Source organism: Mastigoproctus giganteus, chromosome 12, assembly GCF_048544385.1.
Source record: "Mastigoproctus giganteus isolate SK-2022 chromosome 12, ASM4854438v1, whole genome shotgun sequence".
In the NCBI taxonomy this organism is placed as follows: Eukaryota; Metazoa; Arthropoda; class Arachnida; order Uropygi; family Thelyphonidae; genus Mastigoproctus; species Mastigoproctus giganteus.
The window spans coordinates 88,985,598-89,002,705 of record NC_143586.1 but is presented as its reverse complement, the minus strand read 5'-3'; the positions used below and the strand labels follow the sequence as shown (position 1 = coordinate 89,002,705).

General features: G+C 35.4%; 1 protein-coding gene across 1 annotated transcript in view; it reads right to left on the bottom strand.

Moving 5' to 3' along the window:
* brun (trafficking protein particle complex subunit brun) overlaps positions 1-17,108 on the bottom strand; it is a 379,016-nt gene that overhangs the window by 24,923 nt on the left and 336,985 nt on the right. The window contains exons 23-24 of the mRNA XM_090385832.1: positions 14,139-14,237; positions 422-546 (exon numbers count right to left, since the gene is read on the bottom strand). Coding sequence (XP_090241958.1) covers positions 422-546; positions 14,139-14,237 — 224 coding nt within the window. The remainder of the gene's footprint in view (positions 1-421; positions 547-14,138; positions 14,238-17,108) is intronic.

The window sequence follows — 17,108 nt, the reverse complement described above, 5'->3', positions numbered from 1 at the left end:
CCGTGTACATAAACTAACTAAAACACAAGCAAAGAACAAATGCAACTATGTACCAAGTCTATAACCAAAAACCAAGCATTGCTGAAAATAGTGCAGAGTTCAATCAGTATGCTAATACTGAGCAGTTAATTTCATGTACACAATTTCATGGACTTATTTTTACAGCACTCATTTACTAACTGCACATATGTGTCATGGCACAACAATTGCATGCTGTTTTATGTATAAGCATCGGTGGTGGAGAACATGCTAAAAGAAACAAAAAAAACCTGGCCTTTTTTTTTTTCTGATACAGAAATAAACAGTGATGAATACAGTAAAATAATATTTAAAAAAATATCAATAGTGAAAAATAATTTCTAATGATGAATCTTACCTTGGTGCCAAAGAAAAAGGGCACGTTATAACAAGCTGAACTTACCTCATTAATTAGAACCTTATCACTGCCAATTATAGCACGTTTGTTCTCTAAATGATAGTTGTAATGCCCATTTTGATGGTCCTGATAGCCTTGTATACAAAGATTTAAGGAATGAAGTGTGATGTCTGGAAAAAATAAAAAACAGAGGTGCAGGACAAGCAGTTCTGCATAAGTAAACCTGCTACTAAAACAGTCCTTACAAAAATTTAAAGCATACCACATAATAAAAACAGTGGAGCACGCATTTAATTTCATAAATCCTTACTGTTCAATTGTAAAACATGAAAATGGTAATAATTACTTTGAGTTTAATACTATAAAAAACTGATGGGTGTCTTGGATGGTTTCTGTTGTAACACATTATTTTACACTGTTGTCCACAACAGCATCCCTACCACAATTACCATAATGCACTTACTATTATCTATGCATGAATGAAATAAAGGAAACCAATTTGATTCCCAATATATGCATGGACTGCAGCTTCTTCAAAAGAACTGTATAACTGAAATGAACTATTTAATTTCTCTCAAAACAGTTCTTTCCAAATACAAGGACGATTAGCTTTCATATTCTTTCAAAGCCAAAGAAATAGCAATTTATTTGCTATCCACTTGAACAGAAAAAGCTGATCCATCATGGATGTCTGGAAAAAAAAATCCCAGATAACCTCCTTCAGGTTATCTGAATAGTATGTGGAACCCATATTTGATGGCAGATTTCCCAATAAGTGCAATAAGTGAGCACTTGAAGTCTCACACTTAACAAGTGAAATAATGATTAAGTATCAAACAAGAAATGAAAAGAAAATATAAACAACAAAAGTCTTTTTTTTTGTTGTTGCTGCTGGAGTGCACCTTGTCAAAAATCATTTTTGTTTTTCTGTTTTTTTTGGTTTGCACAGTTTAATTAAAATGTGGGATTATCTTACCATTAAGATACCCTTCCCTGTGACTGTTCTTCAGGTTCTCTGTAAGATATGACATCCATATTTAGCAGCAGATTTCCCTCACCGTGTTATCTCATACCGTGCCACTAAGGGAATCCACATAATTCTGGTACAAAAAAAAAGAAAAAAAAGTGGCTGGTGAGTTTCACCTGAAGAGAACAATTCTGATGACTGCTTCCAAAACAATACAACTTTTTTCAGCCTTTCTTGAAAATAACTGAAGGAGAATTATTTGATTTCTGTACACATTCCTGAATTCATTATTATTGTTAAAAGTTAGTGCATTTCATATATATTAAACATAAATTTTTATACTTGACGTTAATCCAGTTTGAAAAAAAAAAAAGTGTGTTGTGATGGAATAAAACAGGTGATGATTTTATTCTTAAATATTTAAGGTAAAATAGGAACTGAATGTGAATGAGTAGTTAAACTGAGTCCCAATTCTCTGTGGTCCAGAAGCCCCTACTTTACTGTTTTACTGATTTGTCCTGCTTGCTTACATAAGTTTTATCTTCTTCTGACATTACAAACTACATTCATTGTTTAATATTGGAATATTTCTTGCAAAAAAATAATATGGCATATAAGTTGACCTGATGTATAAGTTGGCCACTATTTTTTCCCCTGAAATTTTATGCTTAATTGAATAAGTCGACCCCCTTTTTACAGTCATCTTTTGAATCTTGCAGAGTTGATATTTTACAGTAAACTCTGCATTATAAACTACTGCCTACTTTTTAATTTAAAAATTAAACAGTAGTTGTCAAAATTTGCAGATGATGTAAAGATTGGTAGAGCTGTAAATTATCAGTGCCAAGCAGCACTCCTTCAGGATAACTTGAACAACTTCAAGAATGGTCCAAAAAGTGGCAGCTAAGTTTTAATGCAGAAAAAAACAAGGTTTTACACTTGGGAAATAGTGACCCCAAAATAACCTATACACTCGACAGGTTTGAATTAAAAACAATAGAAGAAGAAGAAGAGGATCTGGGAGTTATGATATGAGCAGATATGAAGTTTTTGAGCAGTTTAAATAGGTGGCCAGGAAAGCCCATAGGAAAGCACATGAATGATTTATCAAATATTATCTTGTAATGATAAGGAAGTCATAATCCCACTGTATAAGGCAATTTTAAGGCCACATTTGGCCTTAAAATTGCCATACTTGGATCCATACTGTATCCAAGTATGGAGACCTTATTTGAAAAGACATTGAGCTTCTTGAATGGGACTTTCTATATTCTATGATGTATTTTAGACCAGTGCACAAAAAAGCAATATATCTAACAAAAATGACTGATCATAAATCAAATTCATATTTGTGTATAATGTACACTGGTGTTCAGAGAAAGTGCATCACCCTTTAAAATTGTAATTGTCGTCCGAATAACGTAAGTATATGGCAATTTTTCTTGTAGATTTTATCAGATAAGATTGACACGCATAGGTGATGATGTAATATTGCATCAGCTGTTACTGTGAACTATATAAGCATGCTCTGCAAGGATTACAGTCATTCCTCGTTTGTGTCAGGATGGCGAGTTACGTGTAGTTGACGCCACGGAGAAAGAGTGCTACTGTTACTTTATGTGAGAAAGAATGTTCTTCCCATCATATTGCTTACAGAGTGTCTTGTAATCAGTCGACAGTGAGCAGATTTCTTTCCAAACTCAAGAATACTGATAACACACCTGCTGATAGTTCTAAACCTAAACAAGACCGTATTTTGAAGTGCTTATGCCTTAAAAACCATAAAGCTTCTTCGTCTGAGCTGAAAAGAGAATGGGAAGAACACACAGGAGTGGTAGCAAGTGCAGTAACAGTCAGAAGATCTTCTTCAAAAATGGACTTGTAGCCTGTCGTATTAGTATTAGTAATGGCCACATGGTGCAAGAAAGCCTATGGCTTATGTTGCACAGGCCAAAAAAAAAAATAAATAAAATAAATAATAATAATTAGTAAAAGAAAAAGAAATTAAACCTATCATCCTATGCGCTTCCCTGACCTGAAGGTACTATCCAGATGCCGCTTGAATTTCCCCAAACTGTCAGCCTCTACCACCCATGTAGGCAACTTATTCCAGTAATTTATAACTCTCTGGCTAAAATAAAACTTCCTGCAGTCCAATCTAAACATTCCCCCCCCCCCCCGTAACTTGAATTTATGTCCCCTAGTTCTAGCATCATTTATAACCTTGAAAATTTCATCCTTATTCATTTTACTGATGCCTCTCAGAGTTTTAAACACCTCAATCAAATCTCCTCTATGGTGTCTAGTTTCCAAACTCTGCAACCCACATATTCGAAGTCTTTCTTCATATGGACACCCTTTTGCTGATCTCATCAGGCGAGTTACTCGTCTTTGCACACTTTCAAGAAGCTCGATGTCTTTCTTTAGGTGCGGTCTCTATACTTGAACATGGTATTCCAAGTGTGGTCTGACAAAAGCCTTATATAATGGGATTATCACGTCCCTATCTCTACTTGCAAAAGTTCGATAGATCATCGATAGGACACCATGGGCCTTCCTTGCAACCTGTTTACAATGCTCAGAGAATTTCATGTCTGACCGTATCGTAACACCCAAGTCCCTTTCCTCCAGTACTGGGTTTAGTTGAACTCCACCAAGTGAATAAGTTATTTTGGGATTACTGTTTCCCAGGTGTAATACCTTACACTTTGTTGGATTAAAGCATAGCTGCCATTTTTCTGACCATTCCTGAAGTCTATCTAGGTCTCTCTGAAGAAGCTCAGCTTGACAGTGATCATTAACTACTCTACCAATTTTAACATCATCTGCAAATTTAGACATCACGCCCTCTATCCCTTCATCGATGTCGTTTATGAAAATTAAAAACAACGGTGGTCCTAATACTGATCCTTGGGGAACCCCACTTCTTACATCAACCCAATCTGAGGAATAGCCATTTATCACAACCCTCTACCTCCTGCCCTGAAGCCAAAATCCATCTAAGGATTTTCCCAGTGATTCCAACCTGTTCCAGCTTATAAAGCAACCGCTCATGTGGGATTGAGTGAAAAGCTTTGCTGAAATCATTCCCTAAATCCAGCTCGTGAGTGACCCTTTCAAAATAGTGAACCAGATTTGTTAAACATGATTTTCCCTTTACAAAACCATGCTGAGTATCCTTGAGAATTTCAACTCGATCCAAATGATCCTGAATTCCACCCTTGATCATTGCCTCCATGATTTTCCCTACCACTGAAGTCAGACTGACAGGTCAATAATTTCCCACTTCACTCTTAGAGCCACCCTTAAGTATGGGAGATACATTGGCACTTTTCCAATCCAAGGGAATCTCCCCAGAGTCTAGTGATGCTCGCATAATTAGCCTCAATGGTTCAATGCGCTCACCTGCCACCTCCCTTAAGATTATAGGGTATATTCCATCAACTCCAGGAGCCTTAGTGGCCTGTAGGCTCAAAAGTTTTTTCATTAAATAATCTTGCGAAATTTCAATATCATTAATTACATATTTTTCAACTTCACTCCCACAATTTCCCATTGTCAAAAAAGGTTTTTCATTTGTAAATATCGATGCAAAATAACTGTTCAGTTCATCTGCAATGGCAGCTGGTGTATTTACTACTATCCCTTTCCCTTACGTAAAGGTCCGATCTGGTTTGTCCTGCTCTTCTTGGCATTTATATATGTGAAGAATTCCTTATCCCCCTCTTTGCTCCGTTTGCTAGTGATTTCTCATAAACTGCCTTTGCCTGTCGAACCTTTTCTGTGGCTCTATTACAGATCACCTTGTAGCTGTTATAGGCTTCAGTACTTTTTATTGCTCTGTAACTTTTCCATGCCACCTTTTTCTGCTCAAGTAATGTGGCAACTTCACTATTCATCCAACTTGGAACCCTCCTCGTGGAGTATTTTTTTAATGGTATATATGCATTCAAGGCATCTGTGATTAATGTTTTAAAAGCATACCACAGTTCAAATGTATTCATTCTCTGCACGATATCTACCCAGTTAATAGAGGCCATTTAGTACCTTAAGGCATCGTAATTTCCTTTTCTGAAATTAAAACCCATTCCTTTGCCTTTACTGTTATGTCATCTGATTCATGGGTGATGATGAGGTCTAGGATATTCTTTTCTCTGGTACTTTCCCTGACATGTTGATACAGTCTGTCCTCGTATAGCACGATAGTTGTGTTCCTAGAAACCCTCGTGCAATGCAAAATCGTGCAATATAAACAACAGGCCCTATGGGAAAAGTGGGGTTAGGTGCCGACCACCCAAGATTGAACACACATTTGGAACCAAAACATTACCAAACACAATAAATAATCGAGTAATTTTAATCGTTATAAAATACTTACATATTTTATAACGATTAAAATACGTAATAAAAATAATATTATAATATATTTTTTTATTATAATATAATAAATAATAAAAAATATTTATTTTTATTATTTATTTAAATAATAAAAATTTATTAATAAAATAGTAAAAAATTATTATATTAAATAAAATAGTTGTATTAAAATACGTATTTTATAATATGTAAGTATAAATTATAATAATACGTAAGTCGTAATAAAATGCTTATGTATTTATTACGACTATTACGTAATAAAATATTGCTAATGCTTTTGCTTCTATCATAAGCAAACTTGTTTTTTGTTTGATTTTCTATCCAAACAGATGACAGACATTCCATCTCTTCCAATTCTTTGTGTCTTAATCTAATGGATTTTAATTACACTTTGTGTTGTTTCTGCTATGAAAGTTGTTTTTATTTTCTCTGCACTCTTTCTAATTCTCGGCGTTGCCTCATTTCGGTCTGTAGCATGTGCAATATCACATGGTCTTTCATTTTACTCAAAGCGTTTCACAATTTCATATTTTTTCTCTATCGACAGAGGCGGACTGGCCATAAGCCTTACCCGGGAAATCCCGGTGGGCCTGAGGCCGGTGTGATTTTGGCCATAAACTGTAGTATGAGGCCGCTATAAATTTTCCCGGGTAAGAATTTTTGACCCAGTCCGCTTCTGTTTATCGATATTGCTTTTTTTTTTTCTCTCTGAATCTGCAGAGTCTTCGCCAGGACGCTTCCTTTTCACACCTTTTAAGTATTTTACTAATTTTTAGGGAATAAAGCATAATTACAAAACGAGGAGGCACGCTTGATACACATAAACAAAGCTGCGCCCGTGTAGCAACTGAATAAACAACACCGTAAAGGCCGAGTGCTACTATTAACTATTATATATTATATATAATATAATAGTTATAATATATTATAACTATTATCTATTACTATTATATACACTATTCTGCACATTTCTGGGGGTTACTACCATAAAACAATTTCCAGTTGCGTTTCTGCTAGTGGAATCTGTTATAAACTGGTAGTAAACTCCATCTAATTGCAATTGCGATTATATCGATAGCTGGAATTGTGTTGGTTTTTACGTTATTATGGTGAAATGTGTTTCCCCTTCACTGATATAAAAAACATAAATACATTTTCAGAATCTTCTCTTCATTCCTATCGTGTTGCGTTCGGTTGGGGTGATTCTGCGTTCGACTGCCATTTCTTGTAAACACAAAGGCGAATCGTGCATAAGCGAATTCGGTTCGTGTTATATAAGATATCGTTCCCCTATTTATAAATCGCGTATGATCGAATTCGTGTAATGTAAACACGTGTTATACGAGGACCAACTGTACAAATAACAGTCATCTAGTTGATATAAAAATTTTGTTCCCCATGTCGAGTTTCCTTCCCATTTTCTCCAATCAATTAGAGGCAAATTGAAATCACCCATAATAAGACATTGACGCTTACTTGCCCATTCCATTTGTATGTAGAGGCTTTCGTCATAATCTTTACAATCACCTGGTCTGTAGATTACTCCTACTCGCATTATACCTTTGTTTCCAACTATCTCACACCATACAGAGTCTATACTAGCATGTGAAATGTCTGAATCCGGAAAAGCTATCGTCGCACTCAGGCTGCTTCTGATAAGAAGCATTACCCCACCACCCCTTCTTTCTACCCTATCCTTCCTAAATACATTATACAAGCCATACTGAAACTCATCATTCCCAATTTCCGGGTGGCACCACGTCTCCATAAGCCCTATTATGTCTGCGTTACTTGTTTTAACCAACAGTTTGAATTCGCTCATTTTATTGACGACACTTCTAACATTACTCTATAAACAATTAAGACTTACTGTTCTTGTATATTTAACAACCCTAACACAACCTTTGAAGTTTTTTAGGCTCTCTTCCCTGGCGTTAGCTACCCCCTCACTTGAAACGTTTCTGTCCCCAGAACATCTAGATAATATGTCCAGTTGGGGTAACAGATAAGAACTCTTGAGGTATGTGCAAGAGTTACTTTGACCAATATTATCAGATAAACGCATGTCAGTATTACCCACATCCCCAACCCCTAACTAGCAGTTTCCCTGAACCTTTAAGGTATCCTCAATAATACTGGCAAAAACTTTTGCACCACCTTTGTTTAAGTGTATCCCATCTCTACAAAACAAATTCCTTCTACCTACAAGTATGGGCCAAGCTGATAGAAATTTCTCCCCTAAAGCCTTGCAGAGTCCTTCAAGTCTTGAGTTAATCCACAAGGCTTTTAACATATAATCCCTCCTATCGTGTCTGGGCAAAATTGCAGACACATAGACATTGTGGCCTAGCTCGCGGCATTTCCTCAGCATGGTCCTGTATTTTTCCAATAAATCGTCAGATTGTGTACATTTAATGTCATTAGTCCCCACATGAATAATAATATTCTTTTTACCCCCCTTAAAATCTGACAATCTGTTGGTGACATCATTAATAGTTGCTCCCGGCAGACATACCCTGGTTCTACTCCACCTATCCTTATTACAAAAAATATTCCCCATTTCCCTGACAATGGAGTCTCCTAATAAAACAATGTCCTTTTTAACCAGAGTAGTTTGCACTTGGTTTTTCTGTTTTGAGGCCTGAATCAGGTGTGCATCACTTGGTAGATTGCTGGAGTCTTGAGTCCCTGACGAGCTCCCAGATGCATTATTCTCGAAGGCAAGCACCCGTTTTTTCAGGGACTCAAATTGTTCCATCAGTGCACAAAATTGTAATTTAAGATCGGTGCACTCTTTACATCGATCACAAAGAAAATAATCCCCAGCTGAGCTATGATTAGTCACCAGGTCGACCCTGGAAAACATTCCACAGGTTCTGCAACGGATTAAATCATGACTCACCCGTAAATCGCCATCGGCTATTTCCATGTGAGTCATGATACCCTGTGACGTGTTTAAGGCAGATCTTGTAACTACCATTATAAAATTAGCTAAATATCAATGAAAATTAACTTTAAAAAATTATATCTACAATATTATTAAAATCAAACTGTTACAGGAAAACCTATAACAAAATAATCCAACAATATCTAAATAAATATTTAAAAGCACTAATCAACAATCCACTTGACTGAGGAGCCCTGACGAAGCACGTCCGCTCACCTCGAATGCCAACACTGGTATGAATGGTCATCCTAAGAAGACCCTCCTCACACAAAAAAAAATGAAAAAGGCCTGATTAATTTGGTGTAAGGAGCTTGTGAAATGGACCCCGAGCAGTGGAAATCAGTTATTTTCTCGGATGAGAAGAAATTCAACCTGCATGGTTCTGATAGGAGACAAACGATTCGCCGTAGACATGGTGAAGGATACCGTCCAGACTGTATGGTCTACAGTGAAATTCCCTACCAGCCAAATGATATGGGTGTGCATTTTATATCGCGGTGTAGGTCACCTGCAGTTTATAAAAGCTTTCGTAAATGCCAATGGATACCTGGCTATATTGGAAGGTAAATTGCTGCCAACCATTAGAGATCATTTCAAACCAGCCAAGTAACTGCATCTTTCAGGGCGACTCTGCTCTTTGTCATCGGGCAAAAAGTGTAATTAGGCACTTCTGTAGTTACTTTAGCTTCATTTCTGCATTGGAGGTTCGAGTAATGTGTTTACATTTGTTACAGGTGAAAAAATGGTTGGAAGAACGGTCCATTACAACTCCTAGCTGGCCAGGAAACAGCCCAGCAGGACCTGAATCCTATAGAGAACTATTGGCATCGTGTGGAATCTGCAGTTGCCAGAAACGAACCAAAGACCCTTCGTGAACTTCAGGAAGCCATAATTTGTGTTTGGAACCACGAACTATCAGTTGATTATCTTCAGAAATTGATCTTGTAAATGTCTCAACGGTGTGCTGCTGTCATCAGGGCCAGAGGCAGTTCAACTAAATATTAGTTTGCACCTGGTGAACTTTTCAATTTGTTTTCTATTTAAAATGATAAACTGAAGCAAATTGAGGGCTTCTGATAACATTTCAGCCATAATTGTCTTGTTTACCAAAACTGTTGTATAAAGGTTGCAAATGCTCATTTTAGAATATTTTGAGAGCACCTGTCAAATATTACTTAGCTTTATTTTAACTATTAATAAATATCTTTTGTTTATATTTCTATTTGTGTTGCTAGTCATTAATGTAATGTACCATTGCGAAAAAGGGTTAGAAATGTGAAATTCCTAGGTGATACACTTTCTTTGAACAGCAGTGTATATTTAAAAATAATAAAATTGTCATTGTTAAATGGCCGGAAATCATTTGTATTTTTACGTGTTTTCATTATACAAGTATTTGTAAAAGAATAAGAGAAGTTTACCTCAATATGATACGTAGAACACTTCTGTATAATAATCACCAAAAATTAAAATGAAAACAATTAAAAAATCGAAACAATTAAATAATTTGATTTTTTAATTGTTTTCATTTTAATTTCTGGAGAGTATCATATTGAAGTGTTCTACGTATCATATTGAAGTAAACTCTTATTCTTTTACAAATATTGATATCAAAATAGAATGTATTGAGCATTACAGCTCTGGTTCCTACTATAAAATTATAGAAGTATATAAAGGAATGCAGTTACATTGGAGTTTCCACAAGAACAAGATTTTGTATCACATTCTCTTTCTCTCTCTCATGTTTGACAGTTCTACACCAACTCCTAAAGATCTTGACATTCCTTGGTATTGCATCCATCAGCAGTAAAGCCTGCTCTTCCAATTATTTGAAGACGTAAGTTTTTTTAGAGCATATTCAAATGCTTACTGTTACAATTCAAAAAAAAAAAAAAAAAGAGAGAAAGAAAAGCTGCCTGTGCACTGGCACAGCTAATAGTGTTAAGGAAAGCTTTTTTATATCACAATTTTACTGGATGTGTCACAACCCATGTAAGAATGCAATGCTGGTAAAACACCACACTCTTCATATCCTAAGAAGATGCAGTTAAATGATGTCCTATCACTCTTTTCTTTTCTTTTTAGCTGTGAAACCCATCTAGAATCCTAAACAGCAAGAATCTTTCAATTTAGGCTTAGAGTAAATGGGAAGAACAAGAATCTCAGTGTCCACAATAAAACTACTGTACAAATTGGAGCAGAGTAGCATTAAGGGCAAGTTACTGCTACAGATAAAGGGATGGTTGAGTGGGAGAAGACAGAGTGGTTATCAATGGGCAATGGTCTTTGTGGACTAATGTTATTAGTAGAGACAACCAGGTTTCAATGTTAGATCCACATTGTTGTTTTCAATATTTATCAATGTTATTAATGAAGGTTTATTAATATTAGGCTTAATGTCCAAGTTTGCAAATGATACAAAGTTTGGCAGGGTGGTTAATGACAGTAATCAGATTGAGTTGCTGCAACAAGATCTTAAAAAAAAAAATTTTATTAAAAAAAAATCTGCCATTTCTTATCCCATCTGCTAGATGAGCTAAGAAATGGAAGCTGAGGTTTAACATTGATAAGTGCAAGGTACTGCATACGGGTAGCAGTAATTCCAAATTAATGTGTCAACCATGAGGTACTATATCCAGGGTAGTGGAAAATGAAAAAGAACTGAGGGTAATTGTGCAGTGAAATATGAAGTTTTCTGAGCACTGCAGACAGGCTGCCAGAATAGCTCATGGGGTTTTGTCAATGATACACTGGAACTTTGCTAGCAGAGATAAGGAGGTGATTATCCCACTGTACAAGGCAACAGTTAGGCCACATCTTGAGTACTGCATACAGGCTTGGAGGCCTCATTTTGGGAAGGATGTAGATCTGCTGGAACAGGTGCAGGGAAGGGCAATGAGATTGGTGAAGGGAATGAAAGGGTGGTTTTACCTAGAAAGGTGTCAGTTCTGCAAATTACAGCATCTGGAGATGGCCCTCTCCAAATGGTAATCTGACTGAGGTGTTTAAGGTGTCGATGTTGATGGAATTCTTGCTCTTGCTCAGACTACACATGAGGGGACATAAATTCAAATCGAGGAAGGATGGTTGATAGATGTGTGCAGATTTGCCTCCACTAGAAGGAGGTGGTTGTTTGGAACAAACTTCCATTTGTTGTTGAGGAAGTGGGTAGTTTGAATAAATTCAAGAAAGAACTTGCCAAGTTATTGGAGGATGCTTTATAAGCTTGCTTTCTTGCATCATATGCCACTACTAATATCAATAACTAAAAGGTAGCTTGATTGAAAGATCAGTCACGTTGTATTGCAAGCTTAAATGTAGGAGTATAGAAGTATTGCAGTAGGTGGTACAACCCAAACTGTGATCAGCACCAAACAATTTCTAGAAAAAAATCAATTCTGAAGTCAAAGTGTTACACAGATTTTGCATAAACAGCACGGCTCATGGCTTGCACTAGTTATGGGTCAGATGCAGCACCAACCCAATTACTAAAGCAGACGATCTGCATAATATTATAAAGCAGAAGTTCTCAACCTTTTTGTTTGTTATAACACACACATAATTACTATTCTCATATGCATGACAACATGTACTATAAATCTGAAACCTTAAAAACGATGGCATATTTAAAGTACAGGAACTTCCTGACTTATGTAACACTCGACTTTACGTAAGTTTTTGCTGGCTGGTGCAAACTGAAAAAAAAAAATATATGGAAACGTATTTCGCGTGCCATAGGAATAAATGGAGGCATTGTGAAAATATCATAATATGAGCCCAATAACCCATTATTTATTTATTTATTTAATTTTTTTGGTAATTTGTTCCAAGACCTCAGAAGTTGAAATTTTCACTATATAACTATGCTATGTAACTCTCTGAAAGGTAATTTTTTTAATGGAAATTGTATTAGTTTTATATAAATTTATGTCAAATAAGCACAACACAAAAATCACTTTTAACAAAAGGATGGAAAAACAAAACACACAGCCAACACGTTTACAAATGCTACTATTGGCTGAGAGGAAGAGCTACACAGTCCAGACAGAGAATGCACTACACTTTCATCGTTATCATACGTTCTGTTATAAGAATCAATTTTGATATTTTTCTAAAGCACATTTCTGGAGGTTGCGACCATAAAACAATAAAAACAATTTGCTCCATTAGATTTGCCATCAGAGGCAAATTAAAATCATCCATAATAAGACATTCATGCTTACTTGCCCATTCCATCTGCATATAAAGGCTCTCATCATAATCTTCACAATCAGCTGGCCTGTACATTACTCCCACTCTCATTATAACTTTGCTTCCAACTATCTCACACCATACAGGTTCTATACTAGCATGTGAAACCTTTGAATTTGGGAAAGCTTTCGTCGCACTCAGGCTGCTTTTAATAAGAAGCATGGCCCCATCACCCCTTTTATTGGGCCGTTTATTGGGCTTTTCTGTTAGTGAAATCTATTATAAAAGGGTAGTAAACTCGATCATATTGCATTTGTGATAATACTGATAACTGGAATTGGGTGGGTTTTTTAGGTTATTAATGTGAAATGTGCTTCCCCTTCACTGAAATCTTCAATCCTATTTACTTATTATAATGATGAAGGGAAAGCGACCAATGGAAAGTGCAAGTGGTAGCAGTGCTAGGAAACTAAACAAAATTGATTTATAAATGAAGATGAAAATGATTAAGAAGTAAGAAGCAGGACAAAGTATGTCATCTACTGCATGGGAATTAGGCCTCGCTGCTTCAACAGTGAATACTATTTTAAAGGGCAGTGAATATATAAAAGAACATGTTAAAGGATCAAAGCTTCAAAGCATCAACAGCAATCACAAAACAGCATTGAGGTGCTATATCGAAGATGGAAAAGCTATTAATAATATGGATGGAAAATCATATTCGGAAGTAAGTGCCCGAGTCTAATAGTCATTCACGCAAAAGCAAGGAGTATTTATGAAGATATTAAGGATGAGTATGGCAAACCCCAAGGCAAGTTTGTGGCAAGCAACAAGTGGCTTAATAGGTTCAAGCAACAAGTGGCTTAATAGGTTCAAGCATCACACTAGTTTCCACAATGTTAAAGTAAAATTTTTGTAAATGCACACTTTTGTAATTTTTCCTGTGCATGAAATAAAAAAATTGAATAATAATTCTATTTACTTGTTCACTGAACATTTCTGTTTTTTCTTCAATCAAATTCAGTGTGCATAATTGCGAGCGCAGCATAAGCCTTTAGGGAAATTCCGACTTACGTAAGTCAGCGAGTGGCTATATTACTTAGGAAGTTGTTACAGATCTTGGGTGACATATCTCTTGTCTCTTTGTAAGATACCACTTGAGAACTGCTGCTCTCAAGTGGTATCATAACATTAAAAAAAAAAAAAAGAAAACAGATAAAAGGCATTTAATAGGAGTGCATGGAACTAAACTGTAAATAAGAAAAAATATATTTACATACCAGACATATTGTAAATTGTGACACTTATTGTAACTGATTCACCAACTAAAAAAGTAAACTCCTCATCAACTTTGAAAAGTCTATTGTTGAGCAAAACATCTGAAAATAAAAATAATCAATTATGTAAACAAGAATTCATTCATTCACTATTAATTCTGAATTTTTTATTGCTAGAAAGCAATTTATAATAAAACTAGAACACTGCTTATGTATTTTTTAAAGCTGGTAGTTATTTCCAGACAACCACCTCAGCAATTAAGCAATTATTTTTTACCTGTCAATTTCATAAAATTAAATTAATTCTGACCATAAATTCAGTAATGTTAAAAAAAAAAAAAAACCATGGCAGCTGTGGCACAGAGTCTCACAGGGCCACTTAAAAAATATCTGGTTAATCCACATTTCGAGATTAGAGGCTCTTCCTCTATCTAGTTTCCTAATTATACATAGTTTTACATGAGAACTTTTGGAAGTGATGTTTTGTTTACACAAAGCTATTAAATAAAATATGTGCATTCTCATTCAATATGGAAGTGACTAGTAGTTTCATGTTTACAGTTTATCCTTACAAAAAGAATCAATAAAAATTTTTGATTTTTCAAAAAAAAAATTTAAAAAACAGAACACTAAATTTTCATTAAAATAATTACACTTAATAAATATCTCTTCAACAGGAATAGGTCAAGCACTGGTATAAAACAAGCAGAATTTAAAAAAAAAAAGTTTTTAAATAAAAAAAAAAAGTTTTTAAATAAAAAAAAAAAGAAACAGGTGGACCTCTTAGATCCTACACTACTGGGTGTGTTATGACAGAGCACTACTGCTTCTGGGTTAAGAAGTATGAAGACCAGAAGAAGCAAAAATTCACTCAGAATACAGCTTAGATTCTTTTACTAAAAATGGGCTAAAGGAAAACCATTCACTTAAAAAAAAATCAGTAATGACACAGATTATCACTTGCCACACCATCAATATGGGGCTAACAAACTAACCACTAAAAGTGCACTTCCTTTCAAGAAGTATTACTGTGTTTTTAACCAAAGTGCCACAATCCTGATAACTGTCATTTTCAACTGTCTGTAACTATGTCCATAAGTTTATGCAAAGATTATTATCTCAACATAACTGTTTGTCTCTTGTTTGTTTGTGTCAATGTTATCTATCACTCCAGTTGGCAAGTGTTAGAAAAATTGCATTTTGTAATGTAAATAATAATTATGTTAATAATTATTAGTTTGAGATACTATGGGAATATAAATGTCCTTATGATCCAATAGCCAACAAGAGCCACTAAGCAGTCTCAGAGCACAAATCAACAAACAGAAAAAGAGATAAACCAAAAAAATAAAAATAGTAACATGTGTACAAAGGTTTCTACAAGGATTAGGATTCTGAATGGGGTTGTTACTATTTTAGAAATTTTGTATTGTAAAAGTTTATAGGAATATAACCATAATCCTGCATAACACCATCCTGCATTTTAAGAAAATTTTGATAGTTACTTGAAATTTTCTGTATACAGAATTTTTTACAAATAAAAAAAAAACAAAAATATCAGGAGGTGCACCTTATTTATTTTGTATTTTTACAGATTTTACAAATAGGGTATTTTTATATAAAAAATACCAATAAAAGTATATATATAAACAAACCTTTTTGTCTTCCTCAGGCAGCTAGTTTCAGTGGCTATTCCTCTTTTCAGAATACAGCAGTAGTCAGCCATCATATTGACATTCCATGTCCCTTGGTACCTTTTTTTCCATTTCTTTTACATCCTGATGGAATCCTTCTACCCACTCTTCACTTAAACTATCTACATTTTCTATGAAATAGTTGAGATGAGAGTGCAAGAAATGTACTTTAACACTCATATTGTAGCCATTTTAATTACAATATGAGTTACAATATCATAATCCACAGGGATTATGATGTCTTCTTCTCTACTAGCAAATGTTCGATAAATCATCGATAGGACACCATGGGCATTCCTTGTAACCTGTCTACAATGCTCGGAGAACTATATGTCTGACTGTATCGTAACACCCAAGTCCCTTTCCTCCACTACTGGCTTTAGATCAACTACGCCAAAATTGTAGGTGGAAGATGACTTTCATCAACCGGTGAAATACCACCACTTTGCTTATTAGAGGCTTGAAGTGGTGAAACCCATGTTTAGTCTCTAGAGCAAAGTTTCTGGCATCCCCTTCCCCCCATACTTCTCCTTCAACCCATGCACGGTACTAAGTACTATAGGTTTTGATACCTTTCGTGTTTGGGGTTTACATAAAAAAAAAAAAAAAAAATTGTAAAAGTTATTTTGGGGTTATTGTTCCCCAGGTGTAATACCTTTCACTTTGCTGGATTAAAGCAGACCTGCCATTTTTCTGACCATTCCTGAAGTCTATTTAGGTCGCTCTGAAGAAGCTCTGCTTAGCAGTGATCATTAACTACTCTACCAATCTTTACATCATCTGCAAATTTAGACATCATGCCATCTATCCCTTCATCGATGTCATTTATGAAAATCAAAAACAATAGTGGTCCTAATACTGATCCTTGGGGAATGCCCCCCTTCTTATATCAACTGAATCTGAGGAATAACTATTTATCACAACCCTCTGCCTCTTGCCCTGAAGCCATCCTGCTATCCATCTAAGGATTTTTCCTGTGATTCCAACTTGTTCCAGCTTATAAAGTAAGTGCTCATGTGGAACTGAGTCAAATGCTTTGCTGAAATCCAAATAAACAATGTCAAAATTATTTCCTAAATCCAGCTCATGAGTGACCCTGTCAAAATAGCTAACCAGATTTGTTAAACATGATTTTCCCTTTACAAAACCATGATGAGTATCCTTCAGAATTCCATTACTATCTAAATGATCCTAAATTCCACCCTTGATCATTGTCTCCATGATTTTCCCTATTACTGAAGTTAAATTGGCTGGTCCGTAATTTCCCACTTCACTCTTA